The following is an 18,667-nucleotide window of genomic DNA, read 5'->3' as shown; positions in this document are numbered from 1 at the left end:
GGTTAAAAATTTGGAACGTCAGGCTACGAAAACGTTCCAATTATTTTGTCGGACAGAACTTTCAATTGATTTGTTACCATTTCATTAACCCTTAAACGCCCAACCTTTTTTAGGTTCCATGTACGCCCAAAGGTGGGTAAAAAATGTCCACCTCGAAAATAGCTAATATATTATTTGAGAGTTGTTGGAAATGGATTAAACTTAAGAATCTTATGCTTAATAAACACAGCATCTTCTAAAATATTAATATAAACAATTTACAAACCTTACAACAAAATTACAATGTGCATTTTTAATTGTGGAACAGGTTAAAAATTTGGAACGTCAGGCTACGAAAACGTTCCAATTATTTTGTCGGACAGAACTTTCAATTGATTTGTTACCATTTCATTAACCCTTAAACGCCCAACCTTTTTTAGGTTCCATGTACGCCCAAGGGTGGGTAAAAAATGTCCACCTCGAAAATAGCTAATATATTATTTGAGAGTTGTTGGAAATGGATTAAACTTAAGAATCTTATGCTTAATAAACACAGCATCTTCTAAAATATTAATATAAACAATTTACAAACCATACAACAAAATTACAATGTGCATCAAAATTAACATACCAGTAAAAGCGAGTAATTCAGATTTGTCGATTTTATCCACATTCTTCCTTTCAGCCTCTTCATTGGCTGATAATTATGTGGATTATGTAATTATACGTCGATAATTATATAGATTATGTTCCTACCAACGAGAAATTAAATAGAAACCTTTAGTAACAAGTTTTACCAAGTGTGTACTTTTTATGCCCACCCATATTTAACTCAATTATTACTTGTATTTTCAAAAATATCGGTAGAACCAATTTAACATTCGATAAAAGGCTGTCTTTTTAACAATAAATAATTTTTGGAAAATGTTTAAACACGTAATAAATATATTACAAGGGAATACGCATTAGGTGGACATTTTTTACCCACCCTTGGGCGTTTAAGGGTTAAACTCTCTTGCAAAAATCAGACTGGTGTTTATCGCCAACTGGGCATTTCAATGAGTTCAACACGAAGAACATGTCAAATGACAGGAATTATATTGGTGATAAATAGCAGTCTAATTTTTGCATCAGAGTTTAAGGAAACGGTAACAAATCAATTGGAAGTTCTGCCGGACAATATACATGAATGCGTTTTCGTAATCTGATGTTCCAAATTTTTAAATTGTTCCACAATTAAAACTTCCCCTGTTCCAGTGTTCCATTTTGTCCGACTAGACACCCTTAAGCTATTAACAAATTTTCAGCTTGATATTAATCAACTTTTTGTTGGTACGCGGGATCCAGGCCTATACGAGAAAACTGCATAAAATAAAATAAGCAGTTATAATACTATAATTGTATAACAAGTCATTACTTGTTACAAGTAAAACTTTTTAGGTTCTTGGGTTTAAAGCATCCTGCAAGTTTATACTAATATGTATATTTAAATAGTAGTATATTACGCACCGAACATTTAAGAGCATAGGCGCAAAATGTCGCGCCAATGTCGCTCCAAGGAACAAATGTTTTTTAAATGTATTCATTTTTTTCGAATTTTCGAAAGTATTTTTGAAAAAATTAAATGCAGAATGAAAGATTGCATTAATGCCGAGGGCCGAAAGTATCTGAAAACTTCTCTAATATTTATTATAACACGTTGACGGACAGTGCGTCAAATGTATAAGCACGTGTTGTGACACTATATGTATTTTGCAAAGTAGAATAAGTAAAAATCCAACGTCTATAGACGTTGTGTCACAATGGAAATTAGACGTCTATAGACGTTCTGTCCGTCAATGTGTTAATAAGTTACAGGGGTAAAAAAACGAGAAAATTTAGTGTGATTTTTAATTTCAAATATCTTGTTAAAAAAACCTTTGGTTATTCTAAGGGACTTTCGGCCCTCAGTAATAATGTCTTAAACCTGCGTTTAAACTTTTCAAAAATGCTTAAGAGGAAACAGTAGCGATCAACAGGTAGCGAAAACGCGTTCCAAGATTGCGGCTGTAATTTTGAATATTTTTTCGAGATATTTGGCACACGTATTCGTAATATAATAAAGAATGGCGGTATAGAGCCCAATTTGAAAAATATATTAATATGTGGAAATTACTCTGTAATTAAATGCAATATTAAAAAAACGAGCCTGTACCGCCATTAAGAAGAACAAAAAAATACACTTTCTTCAAATAAACTTTTTTATCCGATGTCTAGATTTTGAGTCATTTTGGAACTACTAATGAAATAAAAAATTTTAGTAGTTGTAAAATAACACAAAATCTAGGCATCGGATAAAAAAGTTTATTTCAAGAAAGTGTATTTTTTTGTTTTTCTTAATGGCGGTACAGGCTCGTTTTTTAATACAGTATTTAATTACAGAGTAATTTCCACATAATATATTTTTCAAATTGGGCTCTGTACCGCCATTCTTTATTATATTACGAATACGTGTGCCAAATATCTCGAAAAAATATTCAAAATTACAGCCGCAATCTTGGAACGCGTTTTTGCTACGTGTTGATCGCTACTGTATCGCCTTAATAGTTTTCTCAGGATTCGAAAAAAATGAATATTTGCGAACATTCGTTCGCCAGCATTGGAAGCGAACGGTTGTGTGTTTTGATTTGTTTCTTGTGTTTTGTTATTTGTTTTGATTGTTGTGTTGTGAATACTAGCTGTAAGTGTTTACATTTTATTACTTTCATCACATCGACTAACTTTCAACGACGTAGGTAAATATTTGTATATTTAACCTTGACACCATGGCGTACAATAATAATTGTGAAATTTGCTTAGCTGAATTTTCCCAAAACGAAAAATATATTTTACGTTGCCATGGGGATTGCAAACGGTATTTTTGCCTCAAATGTTCTACTCTCAACAAAACAACGGCAAAAACTCTACTGGACCCAAAAAATTGTCATTTAAGATTCTTCTGTTCTTTATGTGAGTCTCCTAGCCTCAGGTATTTAAATGAAAAAATAAACGATTTATCAAAAAATCAAATACCACATGAGAATTTTGACGCCTTAATTCATGTGACAAAAAAACTTAATGATAATTTGCCAATTTTCATCGAGACATATGATTTATTAACCAAAACTGACGGCAAATTAGACTATCTGACAAAAAAACTTGACGAGATCCATAAACTAAATAACCTGCTAAATCCTGAATATCTTTTAAAATCGATAAGGCAGATGGAACAAGATATCTTCAATATATCGTCAGTTTTTTTCGGCTGTTCCACTGACACAATTAAAGTCCAAGTCCAAGATTCAAATTCATCTGAGATCAAATTGGGATTAGAGAGGCTCTCTTCAAACATAAGTGAAATATCAAATCAAATGAGTAACCTTTCAAACAAACTACCTGCTATACCATCGAAGAAAGAGGTAGTGAAGAGAAACATAGTATATGCCACTACAGGTACCCAAACTGAAGACACTCATTTCGAAGCAGGTCCAGTCAAAAAATCAAAAATTGCAGAAGATAGATGTCACTTTGTCGTTATTAGCAACTTAACCCCAATTTACACCCCTATTCAAGTAGTTCACTACATTAAAGAGAAGCTAGATATTAAGGAATATATTCGATGTTACGCCCTACTTCAAGACGCCAACACAGCAACTGGTTCCTCATTCAAAATAGGCATAAAATCAAAAACGTCCATCGACTTATTATTTAATAAGGAAATTTGGCCACCTGGTGTCAACATTAAATGGTACACAGAATCATCATACTCTGAACCAAAGACTTCATCTGAACAAAATATGAATCCGAAGTACAATAGAAGCCCGGTTAGCTTGGAAAATCCAATTACCATTCCAAGCAACAACAAAAATGAAGTTGAAAACACAAATATATTTACAGACAAGCAGGCCATCACAGTTTGCAAATCCAAAGAGCCTTTCCGTTCCCATATCAATTTTATTAAGAAAGACACTTTGGAACCATCCATAAATTTGGATCCTTTAACACCACCAAGAGTTAGACTAACTAATAACTCGAATAGTCGATACCTTCTTGCAAGATTAAGGGAACCGGATATCTTAAAAGCAATTAAACTACATCTTGCTTTTCTTCACGACCAGCCTTCTTCTGTATTTTATGATGGATACACCAACACCAGCGTGAAACTCTTTTTGGCTTCCGAAGGACTACCTACTACGACCGAAGAACTACGAAAAGTTCTTCTAGAATTTAACCATGCCTACGGAATTGGTCCAGCTGAAGTGGAAGCTGATCTTGCCGCTTATAGGTCCTACCTCATTTCGGAAAGAATTATACACCTACAAAAGTCAAGGGAATGCCACCGAAGCTATTATTCCACCGGCTCTCCAAAGCGAAATTTTTAAACATCACGACGTGTTCTGAGGGACTAGAAACCTCAAATTATTTTAGTGATGACAACTTTGGCATGGTTCTGATTAATATTCGTTCTATAAGAAATAAAACTGATGAATTATTTTTGTTTCTGGAGGAATTAGGATTTCCCCCGATAGTTGCGGTTACAGAGCACTGGCTTGAAGTCAACGAGCCTTTTTTTGTAGAAAAATATACCACAATTGCCAGGTATGATCGCCCAAGTTCGGCTCATGGAGGCACCCTAATTCTCTCTAGAAATAATGATTTTTCTCCGGTAACAAAATACGACTTTTTGTTAAGTGAATCCGTCTTTGAGTTTTCCTTAGTTTATAATAAAAATCTTAATCTTTACATTATTTGCATTTATAGATCACCTGACTCTGTCGTGGAACTATTTTTTCAGAACCTGCTAAATTTGTTAGATGGCCTGCCTCATAAAAGCAGAAAAATTCTATGCGGTGACTTTAACATTAATTATGCTGCTGCTTGTGCTACCCAAGTATCCCTGGTCAACATATTTGAATCGTATGGTCTCTCAATGCACGTTAATTCTCCTACAAGGATTACAAAAACTACATTTACCATAATTGATTATATTGTCTCAGATTTCTCACCCCTTGATGTCTGCTCTACAGTTATTAATGCGGGACTATCTGATCATGAAGCAGTGTATACGAAGTTTAACATCTTCAGCAAACCCTCCTCAGAACCCAGACGTTTAGGTAGGATTTTTTCCGCCCAGAATTTTCGTAAATTCCAAAATTTATGCTTGACTTCTGAGTGGCAGTTTCCTTCTATGGACGTGGACTATAATTTCAGTGTTTTTTTAGATAAGCTTATCCGCATCTTTAATAAAGCTTTTCCTTTAATTCCTATTAAGCCAAAACATCGAAAACCTTGGGTTACGAAAGGTATCCGCATATCAGCCAAGAATATGCGTTCACTTCTATACATCAAGAAATTTACTACCAATGTTTCTGTCACTGAATATATCACGAAGTACAGGACAACATATCTAAAACTTGTCAAATCAGCTAAAAAAGCCTATTATCAAAATCGTCTGGGAAGCTCTAAAAAAGTTGCAAAAGAAACCTGGTCTATAATAAACGATCTTCGAAATAAAACTCACACAGCTCAATCATTTTTCCTTCCAAATCCTGAGAGTCTAAACGATTACTTCGTTAATGTCAGTAAAAATATAACATCAACTATTTTGCCGCAAAAAGATCCCATTTCCTATCTCCCTAATTCAAGAAAGGTCTCGAATTCATTCTTTTTAAAACCAGTCGATAACTCTGAACTGACCCAAACAATCAATAGTATCAAAAGCAAATCATCCTGTAGTACTGATGGACTATCTATAAAAATGTTCTCTAATCTCACAGAAAATGTGTTGGAAATCCTCGTCTCACTAATTAATGATTCCTTCGAAAAAGGTCAATTTCCAGAGTGCCTAAAGACAGCCATTATTATTCCTCTTCATAAGGGTGGCGAAAAATCTAATGCCTGCAACTATAGACCTATTGCCTTACTACCGGTACTCTCCAAAATTATTGAGAGACTCATTAAAACTCGACTTATGTCTTTTATCGTTGATAAAAACATTTTATCTCAAAATCAATTCGGCTTTTTAACTAATAAATGTACCACTGATGCCATGTTTTCTGTACTACATGAGGTTTATCAAGCACTAAACAATAATTTTTATACTGCCACTGTTTTCTGTGACTATGCCAAAGCTTTTGATTGTGTAAATCACGACATCTTGATTAAAAAACTAAATTTCTACGGAATTAGAGGTATTTCTTTGAATTGGTTCCAATCCTACTTGAATAATAGGAAACAACTAGTTAGAGCAAATGATACTGACTCTAGTCTCAAAAACATTGTATGTGGAGTACCGCAAGGTTCAGTATTGGGTCCTCTTCTGTTCCTTATCTTTATAAATGACATCACTAATTTAAAAATCGATGGGAACATTTTTCTTTTTGCTGATGATACCAGTATCACTTGGAGCAACTCAACTATAGCATCTCTTCATGAAACTATAACTTCGGATCTACTGACGATAAAGACCTGGTCTGACTCTAATTTACTCTCTTTTAATGTAGATAAAACAGTAGCATTATCCTATAAAGGAGCTCTTCAACCTTTGCCTCTTAATAACAGTCAGATCAGTACCGTTGATTCTGTAAAATTTCTTGGTATTTTTTTAGACAGCAACCTCAAATGGTCCCTTCATATCGATTCGTTAAGTAAGAAACTCGCCTCAGCTTGCTTTGCAATAAGATCTGTCTCAAGGGAACTCAATTTAGCATCTTCTAAAATAACATATTTTTCATTATTCGAGTCTCATCTTCGATATGGTCTTCCTTTTTGGGGTTCTAGTACAGCTGCTCAATTTGAGGTTATTTTTAAATTGCAAAAAAGAGCAATAAGGTATCTGTTTGGCCTCAGAAGATCTACACATTGCAGAGGTTACTTCAGGAATCACGGAATTTTAACACTTCCATCTTTATATATTCTAGAAACGGTTTGTTTAATTCGTAAACACCTTCATGCATTTCCAGCAAGGCCCAATCATCTTTACTCTACCAGAAATTCAATCTTTGATATTTATTTACCGATCCCATGCACTGAGTTAGTAAAGAAATCTATATTATATTTCGCAAAAAAACTTTACAACCATCTGCCTTTACAACTTAAATCTGCAACATCTTTCCCAAAATTCCGTAAACTGACAAAAGCCTATCTATCTGAAAGACCATATTATTCAATAGAAGAATTTCTTAATGAATAACTAAGAAAATTGGGTTTCATACGCAGTAGCTTAAACTGTCAATTCCTAATGTTGTATTTTAGTTGTTGTAAGTATGTTCAACTTTCAATTTGCAATGTATATAAATTTTGCAATTAATTGTTTTTGTCTTTGGTTTTATATCTTATTTACTGTATATTGACGATTTATCTAATTTTATTGAATTGTAGTTGTTATTTGTTATTTCTTGTTGATATTATTTTTCTTTTGACTGTATGTAAGCTTTGTCCATAAAATTGTTAAAATTTTCAGTGACAATAAAGCATATTTCTATTCTATTCTATTCTAATACATTTTTAAGGTACTAGTACACTTTAGAAGACCAAAATTAAGCATTTTTTCAAGATTTTTTTCTCAGAAACTTTATTAAAAATGAACATAAAAATTTTTACATTTTAATATCTAACTCTTAGAGAATACAAAAATATATCTTTTTTCATTTATGAGCGTACAGTTATATTGTAAAGGACGCCAAAGTCAAGGCCTCGAAAAAAAGTACTTCCGATGGCGGACACCTCAGAATTGGGATTTCTGAAACAAAAAAATCGTACGGCACTTGAAAAAGGAAGGTTTCTTACGTGACAATTTACCACCGTTAGTTAAAAATTCCGCAAAAAAAAGATTTTACGGAAATTTGAAAAATGTTTGTGAAAAAATCGCACGTTTTTCTTTAATTTTTCATGGTTAAAAAATATATTTTTTTATTTTTTGGTCAAATTGTGGTGAATTGTCACGTAAGAAACCTTCCTTTTTAAAATGCAGTAAGATTTTGTTGTTTCAGATATCCCAATCCTGAGATTAACTGTCCGCCATCATTTTTCGAGGCCTCGACTTCCGCGCCCTCTACAATATTAGTGTACGTCCATAAATGAAAAAAGATATATTTTTGTACTCTCTAAGAATTAGATATTAATATGTAAAAAGTTTTATGTTCATTTTTAATAAAGGTTCTGAGAAAATTTTTTTTTGAAAAAAATGAATATTTCTGGTCTTCTAAAGTGTACTAGTACCTTAAAACGCATTGAAGCGAGATTTTGCGCCTATGTACTTAATGGCGGTCATTATGTTACTAATTATTATGAATTGTAACTATATGAGCCGCGTAGCGGCGATTATCGCATGGAATACGAGCATCATAATGACCATTACATGCTAGTAATTTACATGATTTTTTCTATGACGACTCATAACAAAAAAAATATAAGTATTCAATTTTATTTATTTTATAACACAAACAAATTATACGACAAAATTATTTCGTTGCTACATAATTTTTTGGCAAAATCAATGGAAAAATCCCAGTAGCTGGCTGTATACCATAGTTAAAAACTCATACAGAAGTAAAAAACTTCGATTTGTATAGTGGTATAAAAAGTTTATTAAAAATTATTAAAATGTCATCCAATTGGATTGTAAAACGTTTGCAATCTGAATCAGATCATCTTCAGTGCCTAGAACGAAGTATTTCCACGTTAGATTGAAGGCAAAAGGTTAAAATTGTGACTGTTAAAGAAAAAATGTGGTCAATACTTACGTTCTGCTTAGTAGATGAAACTAGCACATTATTAAAAGTGGTAACATCGAGATATATGATTTTTACATAGTAAGATTATAAGAAATATAGCGACTCCAAGTCGATGTTAATAGATTATTTATTATTAGTGCTCAAAGGGCAACTTGGTTCCCTGCTCGAATAGAAAGCGTGGTTCTTGCCAGTTCAATGGACACAGACCAACTAACCACGTAGGAAGTAAAAATCTATTTGTCAAGACAAAATTGACATGACAAGTCAGGTAGTCAATTTTGGTTATGACCTTAAAATGAGTGTAGTTTAAAATTTAGATTTTAGTTAAGCTGTAATGATTGTTATAACCTGTCTTAAAATGAAATTTAGATTATTTAAAATTGGATTCTATTGTAAAAGTCTAAAAAAGGCAACTCTCTATTACAGAAAGAACATATTATGAATTGTTAGCTTAATAAAAGTATTATTCATGGTAAAATCTATGACATCATGAATGGCAGTTTAAAAAGACAAAAAAGTTTAATTTGGTTTGAAAGAGAGAAAAGAAAGAGAAATATACTTAAATGTAAACAACTTGAAAACGGCAAGAAAAGAACTAAATATCTGAGTAAAACAAAACTTTTTTATAGAGACTAAAATAAAAAGTAATGTTGGTTGCCTAAAAAAATGGTAAAGATGATTAATAACAATATGAAGAGAAAAATCTAAATTAACTGATTATCTGAATTATTAAAGTAAGAATTTGAATTCTGTAGGTGGTAATAGAGACTGATAGGTCTGGATAACGCGTATGAAAAAAAGTTGAATAATAGCAAGCTGAAAACTTGTTAATAGCGTAAAGGTGTCGAGTCGGACAAACTTTGATATATGGGAACACTGGAACAGGGGAAGTTTTAATTGTGGAACAGGTTAAAAATTTGGAACGGTCAGACCACGAAAACGACACACGTATTTTGTCTGACAGAACAGACTTAAACTCTCCGAACAGAGATTAAACTCTCATACAAAAATCAGGCTGCTATTTATCACTAAATGGGCGTTTTAATGAGTGGAACATGTAGAATATGTCAAATGACAGGAATTATGACAGGTGATAAATAGCAGTCTGATTTTTGCATGAGAGTTTAATCTCTGTTCGGAGAGTTTAAGTCTGTTCTGTCGGACAAAATAAATGCGCCGATTTCGTGGTGTGACCGTTCCAAATTTTTAACCTGTTCCACAATTAAAACTGCCCCTGTTCCAGTGTTTCCATATATCAAAGTTTATCCGACTAGACACCCTTAAGCTATTAACAAATTTTCAGCTTGCTATTAATCAACTTTTTTTTCATACGCGGGATCCAGACCTATGATATATATTGAGAAAGTTGCCTTTTTTAGACTTTTACAATAAATTCTTATTTAAAATAATTTAAATTTCATTTTAAGACAGGTACTAACAACCATTACAGCTTAACTGAAATCTAAATTCAAAACTACACTCATTTTAAGGTCATAACCAAAAATTGACTACCTGACTTGTCATGTCACTTTTGTCTTGACCAACAAATTTTTATTTCCTGCATCTTAGTTGGTCTGTGTCCACTGAACTGGCGAGAACAACGTGTTCTATTTGAGCAGGGAACCATGTTGCTCTTTGCGCACTAATAATATATAATCTAATAACATCGACTTGGAGTCGCTATATTTCTTAGAATCTTACTTATAATTAATATATCTCGATGTTACCACTTTTAATAGTGTGCTAGTTGTGCAAATTTTTTCTTTAAGTGTCACAATTTTAACCTTTTGCTTTCAATCTAACGTGGACCTTAGGCTAAGGCTAAGGCTCCACGGGCGACAAATTTACGCTAGCAGTAGCCGTAAAACGAACTTAAGGTTCCGCGGAACGGAATAGGAATAGTCGAACTGAACCGACCACAGGACTTTGCTAGGAAAGTGATGTTGGTTAGCAATTTGTTATTAAGGTAAACAAAGTTTTTCTATGTGACATTGTTAAAAAAATCAGCATGCAAGATACATTCGATAGTTTTGAAGAAATAGTTTTTTTTTCTTTTATGGCCTTTGGGAACTGCGCGCATTTAGCCAGGAACACTTCTTGAAATCGACGCTTCACCATACACCAAGACCATTACGAATCCATCTCCGAATCCATTTCAAAAACAATCCAGGGTAGGTAAGGGAAAAAAAACTTTTCGCACCCAGATCGTTCAGGGTGACTAACCACATACTGATATGGGATATTATTAATTTACACGACTAATTTTATAAATTAAAGTTTCAATTTACACGACTTAACATAATTTAGCAGAATCCTAAACATTGACGGTTTGTTCAAAGCTAGTAAATTCATCACATTATATGGAGGATAAATGTTTTCTTGCAATAGCTGCATATTCAACAAATTTCTTTTTTTCACATATTTGTCACATGCAAAAAATATATGATCCAAGTCACTTTTTGTATTGCAATTTTCGCACAAATCCGACTGTATTATATTGATTTTATATAGATGTGCAGGATAGCAGGCATGGCCAAATTTTAGCCAAATCAAATCTAAATTTTTATGCCAATAATCTGTCGGGATTTTCGGATGTTCGGGATAATCTGTCGGGAAAAGCGACTGGGAATCTGTTACCGAAAAAATCCAAAGAAACGTACGAAAAGGAATACGCTAAATTTCAACAATGGATGGCAGAAAATAATACTGAATGCGTAAATGTTTGATTTTTGTTGCTTCCTATTGCAATCATTTCGTATGCCTGCGCGGGCATAAAGTATACCATTAGGTGGTTCGTAACTAAGTAATAAATACACAATATTAAACCGGTACGACATAAAATATGGTTTTCTACAATCACTTGATGAAGAAAACTTTTCGCTTGTCAATGGCAACGAAAAGTTGACGTTTACTGAGGTCCGTCACTTTATCGCTCTAGCGCGTAAAGTTTAATTTTACGCGCGTTGTCCGTAGCAACCGTACAATTTATACAATACAAACACATTGAACATTCAAAATAAAAGATATAAAAGTTAATGTTATATCATTATAATGACAGATATAAATTAGTTGCAATAAAGTTAATGATTTAAAAATAGTTTCATTTTATTAAGTGATTGTAGAAAAAATGTTGTATGTATTACAAGCGCAAAGTGACATTACCTATTGCTTTCGAGTAATTACCGCTCTCCGCTCTCAATCAATAATGTATCACTTAAACATCACAAAAATGTATCACAAAAATATCATAATAGATTTTGAAAAGGGATTCACAATGCTGTGAAAGCATTGTGGCCTGAATAAAAAATAACTGGTTGTCGATTGTAATGTGTCAAGCTTGGTATCGCAAAATCCAAAGCTTAGGTTCAGTTTCTGAATATAATGACAAAAATTCCTATACTGGGAAATTTTTAAAATTATTTTTTGGAATAATTTTTTACAATCAACGAAAGTTGGAAGTTGAATTATTTGTGAAAATCCCGGATGACAAACGCGTAAAGAATTTTACTGATTTCATAGTTGAAAACTATTTGGAAGAATCTAGGTTTTCCCCAGAAAGAGCCAGTACTACAAATAGTACGTGCCGCACTTGAAATGCATGCGAATCATTTCAGTGTGTTTTAAATTCTATATAAGTATGTATAATTAAATAAAGCGTGTATTTCCTCCAAATAAAATAAAATGTAACTAATAACTTTTCTTTTTTCTTCTTTTTTTTTTCACTTTTTTTTCTTTTATATAATATGCTATTGAATGTATAAAAAGCAGGTTGTGTCTCAATTCAAATTAATATTGAAATTTGAAAATAAACCTTTCTATTTGAAACATACTTTTTATTGAAATAATTAGGTGAATGTATAATGTTAAAATTGGTATCAGTTTGAAACTACATTCTATATTCTTTTAAAATTTTAAAGCAAAAAATATAGTTTCATTCTTTACATCTTTATTTATTTCAATGTACATTTTATTCGAAATTGTTTGGTTCAAATTATTACTAACAAAAAAGCAAGACCAGCAAGACTCTTGCAGCAAGAACAAAACCAAGAACAAGACCGGCTAGTGCAAGACCAAGACCAAGACCAAGACTGCATTTTAGCTGCAAGACCAAGACCAAGACCAAGCTTGCAATAACAAGACCAAGACGAAGACTAGCCTGGTCTTGGTCTTGTTCTTGTTTTGCTCATCACTAGTACCTACACATTTTAACGTATATTTTTCTATTCTCATACTATAATATATCAACTATAATTGAGGCGCTCAGAGCAACAGTGGCCTAACCCACATCCCACAATTGTACCAAAACGCTTTTATTACATTAAAGTTATGCATTACTTAAGTATTTTCAGATGCAGAGTGGCTCAAGCAACCATTGCTTTAGCTACTCTGCATCTGAAAATACTTAAATAAGGGATAACTTAAATGTAATTAAAGCGTTTTGGTAAAATTGCAGGATGTGGGTTAGGCCACTGTTGCTCTGAGCGCCTCAATTTTACTAACTGTATCATAATTAACTTCACTATGATACAGATTTTCATTACGATACAGATTTTTAACCAATAGAAGAATCGCGATATGGCATTCGCGATGAAGGTGGCACACGCGCAGTGACCAATGGCGAGACAAATACATACGCTTTGACAGTTCTCAATATGTAAACAAACTGACAAACTACTTAATTTGTTTGCGTTACAAAATTAATAATTTTGAATATATTTTTTGTTGTGAATGATCATAGAAAAAATCGTGTATACAACTTGCATTTAATTATCATTATGAAGCTCATGCTCTATACGAAACTCGCCACTAGGCGGCTTGTTTCGTATCCCTTATACTCGCTTTATAATAACCACCATTAAATGCTCGTTGCATAATATACTATTATAAAACACCCTGTATTTTGCAGAATGGTAAAAAACACTAAATTGTTATTTGGATTTAACAATGTTTACATTTAATTTGACTTATATTTTGACAGTTGACAGTTATAGTGTACTTACTTGTTAGTTTTGGTTCTAATAAATTTTGATGGTTAGTTACATAAATAAATTAAGTAAAAATGAAAAAATGACTTGTTATTTGAGGAAGGTGGAAAAACCATATGTATAACATGGGCGTAAAGTGCCTTTTCCTCCCTTGAATGATTACTGCCTTCCGCTACGCGTCGGGTAGTAAACTTCATTCTCGGGAGGAAAAGTAGCACTTTCCTCCCTTGTTATACAAATAGCTATTAAGTTATTTGTTATCATAAACTTACCCAAAGTAGGAGCATAGTAAGATAGTCCCACATATACACTAGTGTTGGTAAACCATAAGAATGTTATAATAATTGTTTTCCATCTTAAATTTTTTGACCTGAACAAATCTTTAATTCCATATCTAATTTTTGATTTAAAATTTATCTTTTGATGAGTCCTTTGTGTCCTGAAATTGGCTATGAGATCCTTGGGTACTTGCTTTTTATTGACTCTACAAAAAAATATAAAAATTCATTATGTATTTTACTTTCATCTCTAAGGCAGAGTAATAATCACCACAACATTTTTTATTGACACTGGGGGCCAAATAAAACATAGTTTGAAAGCCCAATCGGAGGTTGGATATTATCATCACTATCTTTACTCTATCTACCGCTGCTCTGAAGCATTATATAGAACTGCATTTAAACCAATCCCTTAAATTTTTCAATCATGACACTCTTCTTCTTCCAATACTTATTCCGCCTCTTATCTTTCACTGTATTACCAGTCTTAGCATTTCATATCGCTGTACCCTCATTACGTGTCCCAGGTATTGTAAATTTCTTATTTTTATTGTATTTATTATTTCGCATTCTTTGCCCTTTCTCGCAATATTTCTGTGCTCGTATTCTTCTGTGTCCATGCTATTCTAGGCATCCTTTTGTAACACCACATTTCAAATGACTTTGGCTTATCTATGTGTTCCTGCTTCATTATACAGCTTTCAAGTCCATATTGCAGTATTGAGAGCACGTAGCATCTCAAAGCTCTTACTCTCAGTTCCAAACCAAGGTCTTTGTTACAGAGAACTGTTTTCATTTTTACAAACACATTTCTTGCTATTTCGATCCTGTTCCTTATTTCTGTTGTTTGATCATTTTTCTCTGAAATCTCGGTTCCAAGTATTTGTATTTATCAACCCTTTCTATCGGCGCATTTTCCAAATGTATGCTTGTTTGTATGTTTGTTTTCTTAGTTATATGTTTATGTTTATGTATTTGGTGTTTTTTATATTCATTTTTAGGGTATATTTTTTGAAGAAACTGTTTGTTTTATTTAGTAGTAGTTGGAGTTGTTTAGAAGAGCTTGCCCTAATTACGGTGTCATCTGCATATCTTATGTTGTTAATAGATCTTCCATTAATTATAATTGTTCACTTTGAAATAGTATTGCTTCCCTGCCTAACTCCTCTCCTAATTTCAATTTCTGGACTGAGTTCGTTATCTATTACAATTTGTACTCTTTGATTCCAGTTGAGGTGTGTTATAATTCGTAAGTTCCGTTTGTCTATGTTTTTTGTCTTTAGAAATTGGACTAATTTGTTATGTCTTACATGTCAAATTCTTTCTTAAAATCAACGTATCAAACATGCACATTCACATTCGTATCCTTGCATCTTTGAGCTGACACATTAAAAGCAAATAACGCCTCTCTGGTTCCTACTCCGTTTTTGAACCCCAACTGACTATCATCTATTCCTTTTTCCAGTTTTTGAAGTTACACTCCTTTAGGCGCGATTGAGAGTAAAATTTCATAGATCTGCGAGCATGCGCACACATACAGTATGTACTTAGTTGCAATTTGGTTGCAATGAATTGTTCAGAATTAAAAAACGGCTCCGAACACTGGAGAGGAAACAGATAAGAGGTAGAGTATTGGACTAGAGATCGAAAGGTCGCGGTTTCAAATCCCGGACGGTTCACGTTTTTTTTTTAATTTTTGGTAGTTTTAACAAAAAAATTTTGAAAGTGGTAGGTAAGAAAGTTAGTTTAATATTTAAATAAAATGCAAATATAAACAGTTAAGTATATTTATTTCGTTGAAATTATATAATAGAAGTATAATTTCGTACGTGCGTACAAAGTACACACACATTCTTTTTTTATTTATACGACAATGTATTATTTTCAATAATAATTTGAGAATGTGACATTAATAATATTGTTCTGCATTCACTGCAATCTTTAGCGTTTGTATTTTTAGGGATAGCAAAAAAGGTGGGGAGTAACCATTGTTTTGGTATGTTTCCTATTTTGTACACTGTGTTAAACAAGTCTACGATGACGTCTAAGGTTTCATCATTTATGAATTTTAAACTTACTACTGGAGTTTGGTCTGGACTTATTGCTTTAAAAATTTTGCTGTTTTTAATGCCGATTTAATTTCCTCTTTTAATATCTTTAAAACCGTATCATCTTCTAGTTCTACTACCATCTACTCTCTTCTATTATCTTTGAACAATTCATTTATACATTCTGTTCATCTCTTTAATTTTTCGTCAGTACTCAACACAAGTTTTCCATTTGAATCTATTGGTTTTCTTTTTCTGTGATTCTGAGTTAATTCTTAATTTTTTTGACGTGTGTTAAAACTATCGTGTCTCTTCTGGTTTTCTTCTATTTCTGCACTAAATTCCCTAAATAGTATTATTTTCAGTTTTTCGTTTTTTGAATTCGCTCAATGACTCTGAGTGAACATATCGTAGTACCCCAACTCTATTCTAAGTTTATTAAGTACATTCTCTTCAGTTTCTAATTTTTACTTATTCCCAGCTTCTTGAAATTTTTTTCTATATAATTCAGGAATTTTTAAAATCTATCAGATGTTGTAAAGAACGATGGCAGGAATAACTTCTACTAAAATGTAACCAAAAATTTTATGCGGTTTTTATGTATGACGTTTTTTATTTGTTAAATTTGCAATTTTTGAAGATTTTTAATTTTGTAGCTTAGGATATTCATTTTAGAGAAAAACTTTTAAATAGAAAATTGTAGTAGATTAAAAAATCTACAATTTGTGCTATGGTAAGTTTAATTCTGTTATAATGTTATTGCAAAACAGCCTGCGAAATGTCGAAAATGGCCGTTTTTTGCAATTGAATTATTTATTGTGAAAATACCTTTTATTTATTTTATAAGTCCTTAAAATGAAGATCTTTCAATTTTAAAAGTAAAAATTTTGTAGAGCCCAATTGGTAAACTTTTTGCTTAGATATTATTACTTGTTTATCCCAAGAGGTCAAATGTCTAAGGCTATAACTTTTTGAAAAAAAAAAATCGTAGAGCGTAAATCCCAGATCCACTCTCTGTCTAAAGACTCATATTTTTATATTCTGATGTAAATAAATGCGTAAAACATTTTTCCACCTACCTCTACCGAAAGTATACTTTTCCGGACCTGATTGTAGGGAGCAAAGTTGTACTTTTCCTCCCTAGGGAGGAAAATATTTTTCCTCCCTAGGGAGGAAAAGTAAAAGTGACGTCATGGTATTTCATTCATGAAATATAACTTATTGACGCCCTGTATAATATCTATATTCTATTACGGAGTATCTATACATTTTAACGTTTATAAAACATCCTGTATTTTGCAGAATGGTAAAAAACAGTAAATTGTTATTTTGATTTAACAATGTTTACATTAATAATTTGACTTATATTTGACAGTTGACAGTTATATTGTCCCTACTTGTTGTTTTAGTTCTAATAAATTTTGTTGGTTAGTTACATAAATAAATTAAGTAAAAATGAAAAAATGACTTGTTATTTGAGGAAGGTGGAAAACCCATATGTATAACATGGGAGTAAAGTGCCTTTTCCTCCCTTGAATGATTACTGCCCTCCGCTACGCGTCGGGCAGTAAACTTCATTCTCGGGAGGAAAAGTTACACTTTCCTCCCTTGTTATACAAATAGCTATTTCAACCTCTTATTTCAGGTTTGAAAATAAGGGGGCAAATTTCATTATAACTAGAGACTGGAAAATATGCACTAAAAAATGTCTAAAATATGCATGCAATATGCATTTTAAAACAAGCTGAATATGCACAATTAACATGCAAATATGCATTTATATATGCACTTATTTTTATATGAATAATTTTATGGTTTACGTTAAATACATAAATAAATAAAAAATAATAAAAATAAATATATAGGTTTGAATTTAAACCAAATTGTATTATTATTTCTTAATATATTTTTTTAACTTCAGGTTTTGTGACAAATAAAACGGCAAAATATTTTATTTTGACCACAAGATAAATAAGAGTACAATAAAATAAATGTACATATTTTTATTGTTACAATATTGATTCATATTTTCTAAACTAATATTATAAAAAGAGTACAATAAAACAAATTTACATATTTTTATTGTTACAATAAATAATCATATATTGATTCATATTTTCTAAACTAATATTATGTCTTCTATCTGTTAATATTTGTTTATAGGCAGAAAAAGATCTCTCAACGTCACAAGATGTAATTGGGGCATATTTAAACTTTGCTATTAGAGACGGATCCATATTAATATTTTCATCGAAGTTTCCAAAATTGATTATATTATTTATTGAACGCAATAAAGTGAAACCCTCATTTTTGTTTAAAACGTCATCAAGTTTATCTTTAATTTTTACTCCAATTTCCCCATTCAGATTTGTTATTTTCTGTTTAACCGAATCAACAATAGACATACTATTGTGAAGACATAAATTTTGAGCCTCTAATTTTGTAATTGAACTTTCAATGATATCGAAATTCGATTTTATATACAACAATTGATTTTTAATAGACTTTTCTTTAAAAATATTTTGACAGTTATCAATAGCGGTACAAGTCGGATCAAAACTTGAAATAACGCTTTTGATGTCGTCGTAGTGTTCAGATAAAAATATAGCACTTTTAAGCCAAGT

The 18,667-nt window shown here is 32.0% G+C and overlaps 1 protein-coding gene across 1 annotated transcript in view; it reads right to left on the bottom strand.

The window, feature by feature from the left end:
• LOC126890739 (beta-alanine transporter) overlaps positions 1 to 18,667 on the bottom strand; it is a 161,388-nt gene that overhangs the window by 28,826 nt on the left and 113,895 nt on the right. The window contains exon 6 of the mRNA XM_050659910.1: positions 13,990 to 14,201. Coding sequence (XP_050515867.1) covers positions 13,990 to 14,201 — 212 coding nt within the window. The remainder of the gene's footprint in view (positions 1 to 13,989; positions 14,202 to 18,667) is intronic.

The sequence above is a fragment of the Diabrotica virgifera genome, chromosome 8, assembly GCF_917563875.1.
Source record: "Diabrotica virgifera virgifera chromosome 8, PGI_DIABVI_V3a".
Classification (NCBI taxonomy): Eukaryota; Metazoa; Arthropoda; class Insecta; order Coleoptera; family Chrysomelidae; genus Diabrotica; species Diabrotica virgifera.
This window is presented reverse-complemented; position numbering and strand designations above follow the sequence as displayed.